At 35.9% G+C, this 14,608-nt stretch overlaps 1 protein-coding gene across 1 annotated transcript in view; it reads left to right on the top strand.

The window, feature by feature from the left end:
- ADGRV1 (adhesion G protein-coupled receptor V1) overlaps nt 1-14,608 on the top strand; it is a 273,612-nt gene that overhangs the window by 64,160 nt on the left and 194,844 nt on the right. The window contains exons 39-53 of the mRNA XM_065661610.1: nt 366-444; nt 1,212-1,350; nt 1,856-1,997; nt 2,392-2,654; nt 4,218-4,393; nt 5,314-5,438; nt 6,682-6,848; nt 6,931-7,074; nt 7,610-7,717; nt 8,198-8,457; nt 9,182-9,309; nt 9,507-9,729; nt 10,180-10,384; nt 11,393-11,539; nt 13,346-13,601. Of these exons, the coding sequence (XP_065517682.1) occupies nt 366-444; nt 1,212-1,350; nt 1,856-1,997; nt 2,392-2,654; nt 4,218-4,393; nt 5,314-5,438; nt 6,682-6,848; nt 6,931-7,074; nt 7,610-7,717; nt 8,198-8,457; nt 9,182-9,309; nt 9,507-9,729; nt 10,180-10,384; nt 11,393-11,539; nt 13,346-13,601 (2,562 nt within the window). The remainder of the gene's footprint in view (nt 1-365; nt 445-1,211; nt 1,351-1,855; nt 1,998-2,391; nt 2,655-4,217; nt 4,394-5,313; nt 5,439-6,681; nt 6,849-6,930; nt 7,075-7,609; nt 7,718-8,197; nt 8,458-9,181; nt 9,310-9,506; nt 9,730-10,179; nt 10,385-11,392; nt 11,540-13,345; nt 13,602-14,608) is intronic.

Below are 14,608 nucleotides of genomic sequence, written 5' to 3'. Positions count from 1 at the left end.
CATGACAGGAGATGAAATACTGGATTGTTTTTTATTCTTCCCTCTCATTTTCCCTCCATATTCAGAATGGCACAATCTGCAAAATGTTGTCTTCATAATAAACACACACAATGAAGACAAATTAAGATTACATGCCAGATCTTGCTTTTGGTATGTCCTAATTTTTCTGTGCTGTGTTTTGCTGTCTTTCTTTGAGCCTTTCCAGTTGTCTTGCTGACTACCATTTTCTCCTTCACATTTTGGAAACAGAAAATTATGTATTCTGCAAAATTAGTAGAGATTTATAAATGCTTCTCTTAATCTTGAAAATAAGGAAAATGGAATTTGTTGTTCTTTCATTTTTGTAATTCTGTTTTCCATTTTAGATGTGGAAGGTTTAGCTTCTCAAGTTATTATTGATGCTAATGATGGGATAAATGGAGTAATTGAATGGGAAAGTACCAAGTAAGTCTTGTCTCCTTGAAAAGCTCGCTGTGTCAGTCAGTGATTGTGGTTGCACAATTATTTTCATTTTCAGTCAACAGTAAAAGTCCTGTTAAAACCAGGGCCAGATCTTTCAGATGACAAAACATCATTCAATTCAGTAGAATGTGAAACTGTAAGATAATTTGCACACTGAAACCCAGCGTATGTTTACTCAGAAATATTTTGCTACTACATGCTTTCACTGCTGCCCTTTTATATAGTGAACGTGTGTCACTCCTCCAGCCTCCATCCAGCACTGCAGCCTCTGCTTCCATGTAAGCATACACACTGGCTTCTCCCAGATCTTCTCTGACTAATTTCTAGAAGGCATACATGAACACAGACAGGCATAATCTGCCCCCAATAAGCAGGAAAAAAACACAACCTCCTATACGTAATTCCGTTTTGATAAGAAACAAAGGTGAAAAGGTTGTATTACACAATTGTAGTGATGGTGATACTGTAATAATGCCTTTTTCTCATAGACTCATAGAATGGGTAGGGTTGGAAATGACCTTAAGGTCATCTAGTTCCAACTAGGCCTGCCATGGGCAAGGATGATTCACACTAGACCATGTTGCGCAAGGCTCTGTCCAACCTGGCCTTGAACACTGTCAGGGAAAAGCATTATAAAGCATACTTCAGAGAGGGATTGATTCGATGCAAAAATTTAACATCTGTCTACCATCTTATTCAAAAGAACATGATTAGTGAGCGCCCATAATTTTTCTTGCTTTTTGTTTCAGCTTTGAAGTTAATGAATCTCATGGGAATCTGACAATAATGGCACACCGAAACAGGGGATCATATGGAAATGTGTCTGTATTTCTTTATGCACAAAATTTGGAGGCACAGCTGGGTTTGGATTTTAATATGACCTCAAGGGTAAGAAGCAGATTCTTAATCTAGTACTTTTCATTCCTTCAGCTTCCTCAGAATAAGATTTTATTGTTTAATCTGCAGAATGATCAGTAATGCAGCTAAATTTTTCAACTTGTTTCAATTGCTTTGGTCATGTGAATAGAATGAGATAAAATTAGTCATTTTACTGTTTCTTTTTGAATACTGAAGTATTTTTAAATATAAGGCACACTATAAACTTTCAAGTGTTTATCTCAAATACAGTTTTGCTTAGACAACAGCAAGTAAGATTTCATGTAAGGTGTCATATTTTTTTACAACAGAACTTCGAGATTAAATTCATCTTGCTTGTTATCATTCTGCAATGTGTTGAACTTTTTACTTCTGTTTCAACCAATTTATAAGGGAAATAGAGATTATAGCTGTTCTTGCCTCCTCTTACCTTCTATTGAAGACAATTATGTTTACCTTAGTTGAAAAATTCTGTATATATTAACATCTGTTGATGCTTTCTGTGTTTCAATGCTAGACTCTTTATTTTGCTGACGGAGAAAGGAATAAATCTGTTGTTGTAATGATTTTTGATGATGATATTCCTGAAGGTGATGAGAAGTTCCAATTAATTTTAACAAATCCCTCTCTGGGGCTGGAATTAGGAGAGAACACAACAGGTAAAACTTAGTTTTGATATTCTTTTTAAAATTTTATGATTGTCATTTTAATTTTACTCTTCTGACTAATCGGATTTCAGGGAAGACCATTGCTCTGCTCTGATCTTTATGCTCCTTTGGGAAGTTCTTAAACACCCCTATGAAATCTATTCAATAACAAGATAATATGTAAAATGGGGAATCAAAAAGTACGAAAGTGAGCTTTTTACTAAAAGAGTCTAGATTCTTCCTGTCCAGAAATATTCCTTACTTACATATTCTTTTCAAGTAATAGCATGGACATAAAACCATTATGTATACACTAAAGGGAGAATGTATTTGTTTTCATATGTATTTCATTTATCTATGTGTACAATTATATTTTACTATGTTTACTGTGTTTTTTTCTCAAAAGCCACAATTACTATACTTGCCAATGATGACGGCCATGGAATTTTGTCATTCAATAACAGTGATCACTTCTTCCTAAGAGAGCAAACAGCTCTCCATTTGATGGAAAGTATTGCAGTATTAAACATTATTAGAGAACCTCCTCAGGGAATATTTGGCACCGTGACTGTTCAATATCTTGTAAGTGAAATTAATTCTTCAAAGCCATCAGTGGATTTGACCCCTTCTCAAGGATATATTGTGCTGGAAGAGGGAGTCAGATTCAAGGTAATATGATAGTTATTACTAAAGAAGTGAAGAAAGCTTTTGTGAAATTGTTGGGAAGATTTCAGAAATGTGTGTGTTTCTTGTGTTTATTTTTTTCTTGTTTTCCTTCATTCTCAGAGCAAATTGTCTCACAGAGACGGGACTAGGTAAATTTAAATGCTGTAGGTATTTCTCTGTAGTAGATGAGGTAAATTGAAAACAATATAATGGGTATATAGTGTTTACGTATGCACAGGAACATCTCGTTGTATGTATTCAATACATAGATGAAACACAAACTTTGAAATGAAGTGATAATGTACACACTAGTTAAGGCTGAAGTAAAAATCCCATTCTGTTAACATGGTACTTCAGAGGGTCTGAACTGAACAGAGTACACTTCAGCAGATGCAAAAAGTGAACACCTCTGAGAGTCGTAGGAATAAAACATTACTTATTCTCGGGGAGTATTAAACTCACTGACTCTATACTGTACCTGCAAGAATGTCAGCTAGATAATGAGCAGCTTAAGTTTGTGAAATCCTGACCCCTCTGAAGCTTAAATGACAGCTTGCTTTTTAAATTTATTTTATTTTGTCAGTGAGGTGAGGGTCAGTAATAAGTTAGTGGGCTAGTTAGTAGTGGCTAGTTGGGTAGAATCTGAAACAAAACTTTCTGCAAATACCACTTTTCAGTTCATGAACCTTAAATGCATTTGGAAACGCAGTGCTGACTAGTGTAGCAGATCTGTGAGAAGTCAAGGACTTCTTAAATTGGTCTCTAAAATATGGTTTACTGCAGAAGTAAATAGGGATCTGAAAGGCTGTAAACTCCAGTTTAGTTCCAGATCCATCATTACTAACTCTTTTTTTCTATAGCAAAGCTATGTGAACCTGTGTAACTTTTGCCTGTTTGGGTGCTGGGAAGGATGACAGTGAGCCCCAAATGATAATGGAAACACGTAACTCTATATAATTCTCTGCTACTTTCAGATCACTTTGAGAGGATGCTAGTCTCATCCACAGTAATGTAATAAAGGGAAAAAAGCATCAAGAAGAGTGAGAGTATCTCAAATATTCCTCTATTTTTGCTTTTTTTCCTTCTTTCTTCCCTTCACCAGTAATGGAATTATCTTGTTAACCTGGAACTAATTTAGCTGCCTACTAAAGTAAATTAAAACCAACTTCACTGAGCTACATTAAGGGATCGGGTAGCTGTATGGGGACTGGGAAATACCAAGGAGTGTGTGAAGTAGAGAACCAAAGTGTAAGAAAAGGATCAAAAATTATTACACTTCAGAGGGCCTTAGGATGAGAGGAGAAAAAACGAGAAAGAAAATAGTTAAGTGGATATTTATGCTTGTTCTGGTGTTGCACCAATGGAGGCCAACCAGACAGATGACTTTAGAACCTCATCCTGAACCATCTCTGCCTCAGATCTGTCCCCTTCAGTTTCAAGATCTGCTGTTCTCCTGCTGTGCTAACCAAAGGCGTACACTGAAAGAACAGAAATAGGAGTATGGTCTGATAGGGCTATTATTAGCTGTCAATTCTCGACAACTTTCTATACTTGTTTTCTTGTCAGACATTGCATATTTCCGCAATACTGGATGAAGAACCAGAAATGGATGAGCACTTTGTTGTCACCCTGTTCAATCCAACTGGAGGAGCCAGACTGGGCACAAGAGTGCAAACTATGATTACAGTATTACAGAACCAGGCTCCACTGGGCCTTTTCAGCATCTATCCAGTTGCAAATAGGTACTAAGCATTGATACAGTTAAAAGGAGATTTTTCATGTTTCATGTTGTAGAGATGGTATCTCTCTACAACTTTCTTTTTGATGAATCCGTTTAAGGAAATTCAACAATCCAATCGTAAAACATTTCTAATTTTGAAAAGTATCCTGTCAAATACTATTATTGCTATGCAAAAGAACAGAAACCCACTTAAAATAGACTATTCATCATTAGAAATATATTTTATATTATTTAAATATCATAATTTATATTACAGATAAAAATATTATATTGCATATAAATAGTAATAAATATTTAAATTAAATAATAATGTAATATTTAAATAAACACATTTTTAACTTAGGATTTATCTAGCACAGTATAAAAGGCACACTTTGCATAAACCTGACATAGCCTTAGTCTGAAAAAATGGCATCACACCTTTTCTATCATATTTTCAAGTGTATTTTTTCATAAACCTATACTTCATTAGTCCCGAAACATTCCACTGATAGTAATCCATATTATGAGCTCCAAACCTCAGATGAGTACGCAAGGAGTCATGCATTTTAGCGTTTTTTTTTTTTTTAAGTTTGTGTGAAATACACTGTCTCTCAGGGCTGTTTTTCAAAAGCTAATGAACCATACGTAATGACATTTGCAAAAATCAGTCAGCTTAAACCATACACTTGGGTGCGTTAAATTTCAGGCAGACTGGTTTAAGATTTTGTTGAATTGCCTGTGATTTTGCCAAGGTCTTGTGGTGAGAAACATTGGACAACCTCAATTAATGTAGTTAATCAGTCCATCAGATACCAAAACTAATTATTAATATTTTCATTTTACTTGTGTATTCTGCACTGAAATTGTACTGTAAGAATCCTATTCCTGTACCATAAAGATAATACATTTTTTCTTTCTTTTCACAATTCTCACATTTAGGACAAATTTCCTCATAGTTGAAGAAGCCAACACTACAGTTTATTTGAAAGTTTCACGGAGTAATGGGCTTAACATGTCTGTGAGTGTTGAGTGGGAGACACTGTCGGATACTGCATTTGGCATCAGTACGTTCACTTTATCGAGAATTTCCACTGCTTTTGTCAGAGTAGCTATAACAAGAAATACAGGAGATGTAACTTTGGGATGTAGATTCATGTATTTGATGAGATTAATCAGGAGATAAAAGAGCTTAGCTCCTTAAGAGTGACCTCGTCATCAGCCACGTGTCAGAATTTCAGTATTCTGTATTGCTCTCCTTTCTGCTTATATGAATATTGTCAGTAGACTTCTGTTTCACTTTTGTACATGGGGGGTTTCTGGGCTCAAGCACACACTGAAGCCAGGTCGTGGGGAGCTTCTCATCAACCAACACCCGCAAGTCCTTCTCCTCAGGGCTGCTCCACGCAGTCTCCCCCAGCCTATGTTTGTGCTTGGGATTGCCACGACCCAGGTATGAGGTTCACATGGTACCATCTCTCCAGCCTGTCCAGTTCCATCTGGATCCCATTCCTTCCCTCCAGCGTGTTGATCACACCACACAACTCAGTGTCATCAGAAAACTTGCTGAGGGTGCTCAGTCCCACTGTCCATGTTGCCAACAATGTTGTTAAACAGCACTGGTTTTGCTACCGCCTCAGGAGCACTACTTGTCGCTGGAAGCTATCTGCCCCTTTGCACCCATTTCCATGCTAAACCTTTTTGTTCCAGTACTGATACATGTACAGCTGCTCACTAATCCAGACTGAAACTAACAAGGCAAAAAAGAAAATTCCTGATTTTGAACATGGATGAATACTCTGGCTGGCTCAGCAGCACATCTAACCTCTGTGGGATTGGGAGTTTAGCTCTTGGAGTTTAATTCTGACAACACAGTACTTTTTCTGTAAGCCAGTCAAACAGCTTAGGCTGTTTCAGAATCCTAGTGCCGTGACTGATTGATGTGATGAGAGGAGGAAAGAAGACAAACACATACACTTTGTAGTTTCTTTGTCATTCCTTGCTACCTAGCTAATTTTCTTACTAGCTGAATTCCAAACTGAATCATTCAGAATCCTACTCAAATTGGCTATGCATCCTCCATATGTAATTGTAATATATGAAGAATGCATTTATCGTTTAACTCTCGTAAGATCCTCTATACTATAACATTTCTGTTACATTTACATTTCTGGTACATTTACATATACCAACTATTTAGAGACTACTTCAAAACTTCTGATACTAGGTCTGGTTTTGGCAAGTAAATAATGCAAAAGGCACTGAAAAAGACCTCAGGAATAAACACTATTTCCTTTTACTGTGTTGCAGGGGGCAGTATCAGTGTCCTGTCTGTCTTGCAGAGTTTTGTGGAAGAGTCAGCATCTGGTTGGTGTTTCTTTACATCAGGTCAAATCCTGTATGGTATTCTGCTGCGAACACCTCCAGCTATGTTTTCTACTCTCTACCAGTGGAAAGGAGTTTTTATTCCTGTCGAGGTAAATGTTTGCTAGCAGACACCAAGCATGCTACTTAATAAAGAATTTAAGTCTTAATTTTACTTTTTTATTCTTCTCTCAGAATTTAAATATGTGGGATCCTAAGACCTGTCTGTCTTTCCAAATCCATGCCTCTCCTTACCTTGTGATTACTCATGGAGGAGCCAGTGAGGGAGCTTCCAACAGCAGTGTTTATGCATTCGTGCCTGGACACAGACTGTTGAAGGTGAATCTGTTTTACTTTAAAAATCATAAAATAATGGAGTTGGAAAGGGCCTCAGGAGGCCTTCTGGTCAAGCCGTGTTTAAGAAAACGCACTCTGTGCTCAGCTAGTATGTGTTCCTAACACTCTGCATGATTTCAGTGATGTAAGTTTTAATAAATGATTGTCTAATGTGTTTTTATATTAATATTTTGGGGGTAGGGAAAATGACCTGGAAGAGAGGAAGAAATTGTGGAGCAATCAAGTCACAGAACATTTTCTGAGAAATGTGTAACATTATATTAATTTTTAATCCCACATGTATAGAGAGATAAGTAAAACTACATGCATGTAATTTAATGTATTTTATATATACTTTTATGTGTAATTTCCCAATTTTTAAAAGACACAGAATCATAGAATTATTAGTGTTGGAAGGGACTTTTAGATATTCTAGTTCTAAGCCCCTGCCATGTTCAGGGAAAATGTGTGTCTATATGTATAAACTTGGCAGTTGAAGTGACTTCCAAACACCGTTTTTGTTGTGTTTTGCTCACAGGTACAGACTTTCTCTATTCTGAATACTACACAAGTGAAACATTTTGCTGTGGATGAAGAAAACTATTTGATTTTTGTGAGTCACACAGCCAGTTCCAGTTCCATCCAGGTTAGACTACACTTGTCTTCCCTTTTAATGGGTAGTTTAGTTTGTTTTGAGTTCAAAATATGAAGTAATACTAAAAAAAATATATAAATATATATTTATGGGGGAAAAAAAACAACTTACTTTTCTGTTATGGATTTGTGACACTGAAAATTCTGGAGTTGTACCAATACTCTCTACATTAACACATAATTTATATTTGGTTTGATTTTACTGCTAGTGTTTTTTCTGTTTTGAAATCTAGCATGTTGAACACCTGTAAGAACAGAAATAGCTTCTCATCATAAACCTATGAATCTGAAGAACAGGCACAGCTGCTTGCAGTAGGGTCATTTCTTACCAGCGCTCTTCTGCCTTAAGGTCCATCTTTGAAATGAGGAATTCAGTTCACTGTAGTCTTCCCAGTTTTTCATCATGACAATTTATTTTCTCTTGGTGCTAATTATGAATATATAATTAAATAAATATTTTGTATTTCCACAGGTTTTCCAGTGGCATAACAATGTATTTGTGCTGCATCATCAACTTCCACTTTACAGAGCTCTGAATGTAGCACTGTTTGATAGAGGAGGCATTATGTACCTGTTACTTTCTTTGTCTAATACCAGCCAGAACTTGCTCTTGTACCAGTGGTTGAATAATGAGTTTAGAAAACTTCATCAATTACCAGCAAAAGAAATAAAACACATGGAGGCCTGGATTTCTGGATCAGATATCTATTTAATTACTGCAAAAGGTATTTAGCAGAAGACAAACACTGAGTTTGCAAAGTGTATGCTGGCTTATTTGGTAGTAAAGGTATCTGGGGTAAAGGAGTTTAGCTAGGAATTAAAGTATTACAGGGGAGTGACAATTCACTGATAAGCATTTTATCAAAGTAATCTGGTTTGTCCCTCAAAAATAAAAGCATTGTTTGTTCTCAAATACTTATGAAACTGATGAATTATTTTTGCAAGAACGATAGGCATTTATAATTATTCATGTAGCTGCTGATTGCAACCTTTCTAAGCTTTTCTGAGCTTTGTGATATGCAAAAATCATTGGTCAGCAGACTACATGTGTTTTTTATTATTGGTATGGCATTTTAGTCATTGTTTTGTAAGTGCATCTCTATGCCTATTGAAAAGTTCATTTTGTAGTTTCCTTGCAATTGGCTGCTGTCTACTGGCAGTATTGATAATCTTGTATGTGAATGTGTGCAGAAAAGGCCTTAAATGTCAGTGGATGAATCATTCCATGGAGACCTTAGAGCAGCTTCCAGTGACTAAAAGGGCCAATAAGAAACCTGGAGAGGGGCTTTCGACAAGGGCCTGTAGGGACAGGAGAAGGGAGAATGGCTTTAACCTGACTTACTGTTGGTCTGTCTCACTTTGTAATTAAAGTTGCCAAACTGCCTTTTGAGTGGCTATCAGTGTGTAATTTAGCTAGCAAGCAGCGAACTAAGGCAAGTTTTTCATTTTTCTCCTGTGTAGAATCTGGAAATTCTTCTGAAATTTTCATCTGGGAGACAGGGCAATCTACTTTCAGACACTTCCAGTCTCTTCCAGTTTGTGCTGTAAGAGGCATCCATGTTTTCATGCCTCCTTCTGGTTTAGGTAAGACTTCAATGACAATATTTGTTCATATCCTAGTTTATAATGCTGGAATTGCAGAAATATATGTTCTCATTTTTTGGTATTATTTGTCAGACTTTAGAAGTTATTAGAATCATTGTGCTACCAAGGGCATTACAAGAAGAACTTTTAAATATAGTACTGCATGTTTCTCTTTTTTCCCTCCTTGTACAATGTAGTTCACATCCTCCTATCTGGTAAGGACACAACATCACTGTATTCTTGGAACTCAGAAGGGAACCAGTTCTCTGTAATGCTGGAAGCCCCATTTGCAGATCATATCACTTCAGCTACTGCAAGGTCTCTGAACTCCAGCAAGAGCTTGATTGCTCTGTCCGTAGAATCCCACTCCCAGATTTATGAGCTGACTGCTATCTCCAATCAGTCAGATTTTATACCTAGGTAGGCTTTTTATGTTTTATATAACTTTCACATATCCATAACTTTATAATGTATTTATAACGTATTTATATAACTTTTATATAACTTTTTAAAAATTTTTCATAGGTTTAATATAACCTGAAGACAAACAGCCTCATGACTGGCTTTAACACTTGGCAAGAAACAACTTGCATTTATGACTTGATTTTTAAAAAAGCTTTTATTTAGGATAAATGAAATTGTTTTCATAACTAACTTCAGTTATTCTATGATCCATTATAATTAAAAAAAACCACAAAAACCAAAAGATACCACAAACCCACTAACTTTAAACCTCCGTTATTTCTTTAGTCATATAAACAGTCATTCCAGCTCCAAAACAAGATTATTAAATTTACAGCAGTGCTTTCAAAGTTTGTTAATCAGCTATCCTCAGCTTATAATTAGTTGATGTGTGTTTTTTTATGCTAGTTCAGGTGAATTGATATTCGAGCCTGGGGATGTGGAAGCTGTGATAGCAGTCAGTATCCTGGATGACGTCATTCCGGAGGAGGAAGAATGCTTCAAAGTGTGGTTGAAAAACCCTAAGGGAGGCGCAGAGATTGGTGTTCATGGTTTTGTTAACATAATTATTCCTTCTAATGACAATGCCTATGGAGTCATTGCATTTGCTCAGGTAAAACATCTAAGGTAAATCATTAAAATATGTATATATAATTTTTTAATCATGGAATACAAGCATACAAAAACTGTAAACTGGGCTACGTGACAGGATAGTTTTTCTGAAGTCTTGTAGCAATCTGAATTAGAAAATTTTTAACATCCATTTAGCATTCCTATGTGATGATATGCATAGCAATGTGAGAACACAAGCTGATAGAAAACCAATTCCACAGCCCATCCCTATTGTGAGATTTTTATAATCCCCTTACATTTAGATTAACGCATTGGTTTATCAGCAGCCTAAAAATTCAGTTTCCAGATGGCATTTATGAACTCATCATATAGTCACTACTGGTTAATCAAGGTTAATCAAGGGAATTAAGTAAACAAATCTGAAGATCCTTTTCCCCTGAAAAAGGTACTAACTAAATGAGTTAACCTGCCAGAACAAAAGAATTTCTTTGCAAAAATGTCAGACTGAAGATATTATTTGCAGTGGTTAATTCTTAAATCATCTGACACTGTAGAAATTATCTAGACTCATCTATACTAAAGACATACTGAAAATATAAACCACAGAAGAGTCATTACTGAAATGAAACATGGCATCTGGACTTCTGTAAGAGGATGGATAACAATAAAGTAAAAGCAGTAAAAATATGCCTCTTTAAAGGTCCACTTGTTTGTTATGTGCTTCATATGATTTGGATATAAATACCATGCTAAAAAAAAAGCAAACAAAACAAACACAAAAAAACACCACCAAAAGAAACTTTGTTTTGGCTTAGAATAAAGAGGCCTGACATTTTAAGTTCATACATCCATGAAACCTGTGATTATTGAGTAGATCTGAAAATCAAGACATAAAAATTTAATCAGCGCATATGTATTTAGCTACCTAATAGTATATTAACTGTTTGATGCCCCAGTGTCCCTGGCCCCCATTGAATACCCAGGCCCCTAAAGAAAGTTTTCTTTATAAGAAAATAATGTTATGACTCTGCTCCTTTATGTTTTCCAGAGTTCTTTATTTAAGCAAGTTGAAGAAATGGAACAGGACAGCTTAATTACCTTGAATATTGAACGTTTAATAGGAACATATGGACGAGTTACAGTGGAGTGGATTGCTAATGGGAGCATAAGTGATGTATTTCCAGCTTCTGGAATGGTATGTAATAATGTGATGCATGTATACATAATTACTGATATGAGGAAGCACTGACTGTATTGTCTCAGACCATAGATGCAGATATACTGAGGGAGAAGGACAGTACATGTTAGATTGACCAACTCTTCTGTTAATTTCTGCTTCCTGGTCCTTTCCTGTGATTCTGGCACTTCTGGCTACCACATAATACTGCACCATCACTCTCACTCTTCTAGAACCAGGAATTCAAGGACCAGGATGACTTCCAGAAATTAGAAATGTATATCCACAGTATCCTGTTCCCATCTTCCTTTCTTGCTCCTATGATATCCAGATAGGGTGTCAAATAATTTCCATAGGTGGGAATCTGTCCTGACCTTGCCAATACACCTTGAGAGCTTCAGTGGACCAGGAGAATAACGACAAGTCCCAGTTCTCTCTGTTTCTAAGAGTGTTCAGTTTTTCAGCCACGTTAAAATCCAGCGTTGATAGGATGCTGGGTGCTTCAGGTCAAAGGCCTCCACCTAGTGGCCCTCTGTAGAAAATACAAAGACCTGTAGGCTTTGAGCCATTAGAGCTGTAGGACAGACCAGAGCTGAGGGAACAGGGACAAGGACTCTAGAAATAAACTTTACAAGTGGAAATAATGGGTCTAGAGTAAGATAAGAAATAGAGAAAAGTCAACAGAGGGGAAATAGAGGAAGCTAAAACAATCATACTGAAAACACTGAAGTTTTCCTGGAGCATTCCAGATGGATACTGCATGATTTCCCTGCATATTCTTTCAGGTAGGAAAAGACGGAACGGTAAAGCAAAGGTATATCTTGTTCACAAGAAATTTCTGTTTATCTTTCAGCATAAGTGAAAGTGTTTCCGAAGCCTAAGTGTTTATAGACACATCCTCCTTGATGAGAGACCTAATCAAATGGCCCACCATTTGTCCAGCAAACAGACATGAAAATGATAAAGGGATCAGAGCATTTAATACATGGGAGGATGCTCAGGGGGAATCTTACAACTGTGTGTAAAGGGCATGGGGTCAAGGTTAAAGAAAATGGAGCCAGATGCTTCTTGACCATGTCCTGTGCCTGCACTGGGCAGAATACAGGAAATTCCATTTAAACACAAGGAAAAAACCTTTACTGTAGGGGTGGTGAAACACTGAATCAGGTTCTTCAGAGATATTGTGAAGTCTGTGTCCTTGGAGATACTCAAAACCTGTCTGGACATGGCCCTGAGCAGTTTGCTTTGGTTGAACCTGTTCTTAGAAGTGGCAGTTGGACTAAGTGATCTCCAGAATTCCCTTCCAGCCATTGTGTGATTCTGTGATAGTGAAGATATGTGGTCACTTTGAAGCAGTTGAACCATTTTGCCTCAAATTGGAGTGTTGCTGTCAGAAAAAGGTCTTGGGTTGGATACCTGTTTACAAGGCAGATAGCTATAGGCAGCTGAATGACACCAAAATAATTTTCATAGAATCATAGATTTTGTTCTGATTTCAGAATAATCTTCCCAGAGAAGAAGGGGATTCCCCAGTACTAGGCAGCTTTAAGATTCGACTGGATAGGGTTCTGAGACATCTAGTCTAGGTCATGTTTTGCCTAGAAAAGTTGGATCAGATGTTCCCTGAGGTCTCTTCCAACCTGGGATTCTATGACTCTGTGATACATATATATGTGTATATGTGTATACTTATATATGTGTGTGTGTGAGTGTTATATATATATATGTGTGTATTTTTAATTGATAGAGTTTTACAGAATAAAAATGGTATAACAGCATTGAGAAGAAGTTTGACTTCTTTTCTTCCTTCTTTCTGAACTTCAGATTACGTTTTCAGAAGGTCAGGCCCTGTCCACAGTCTCCCTGACAATTCTTGCGGACAGTATTGCAGAGCTTGCAGAGACTGTGGAAATCACACTCACCCGTGTTACCACTGTGGGTGTTAAGAATACCACGAAAGGAGCTGTCATTGACCCCAACAGGGCAAGAGCTGTACTTAGCATTTTACCCAGTGACTCTCCACATGGTGTGATTGGGTGGCACATGGATTCCCTCTTTGTTAAAGTCATGGAGCCAGAAGGTAAGTCTTGTGTCTTCATTTTTAGGTAAAAAAAAAAAAAGAAAAAAAGCTTTTTCAAAATCAGCATTCTTGAAGCCATAATATTGGTTTTATATATAGTGTATCATGGTTATATATTATATACATATCATAGATATATTTTATAACCATTATAAAATACCATATTATTATAATCATTACCATATATGGCATGTAATAAATAATACGCAATACGTAAGACATAACACAAAATACATAATGTGCAATGTATAATTATATAGTATATTAGTATATAAAATTATATAGTATATATAGTATACAATATATGATATATATGATGCATGATATATATAATACGTGTTTTATATATAATATATATGCACAATATAGGATGTATAATATGTAACATAGAATATGTGAGAGATCTATAGTATATACTATATAATATATAGTATAAAATATATAATTTATACATTTTATATAACTTCATAAGATATATATCATATAATATGTACCTAGTATATAGTAGGTAATATGCTTTATAGTGTATCATTAGAATTGTTATAATATATAGTATAATTTATAATATATGTAACCATGTATATGTTTATATATATTATTTCATAGGTATTTTATTTTTATATGTATCAGCATTTTTCTATATTTTTTTAACCAGAAATAGCCTTTAAAATGTATGACTATGGCATTTCATGACATACATTTTATGCTGCATTTCACATTATTACCAACATTATCAAGTAATTTTTGTTTAGGGGGTAAATTATTAAAATCTTGGCATCTTGTGATGCTAATTGCTAATACATGAAATTCTTCTATTTAGATTAAAAGCCGAACTTTCCCATTTAATGGGGTTAATATATTGTTTAAAATGATTTACATAACAAGGCTTTCCTCATGAAGCGGGTCAAAAAGGGAAGCTCTTTGTTCTGTGGGATAGGGGAAGGAAGGAAGCAGAGGAAGAATGAATTCCATGTCAGGAAAACTGAATCAGGGTTTTTCTGCCTGCC

Source organism: Lathamus discolor, chromosome Z, assembly GCF_037157495.1.
Source record: "Lathamus discolor isolate bLatDis1 chromosome Z, bLatDis1.hap1, whole genome shotgun sequence".
Classification (NCBI taxonomy): Eukaryota; Metazoa; Chordata; class Aves; order Psittaciformes; family Psittacidae; genus Lathamus; species Lathamus discolor.
The sequence above is the reverse complement of the archived record's forward strand: the minus strand, read 5'-3'. Positions and strand labels throughout refer to the sequence as shown.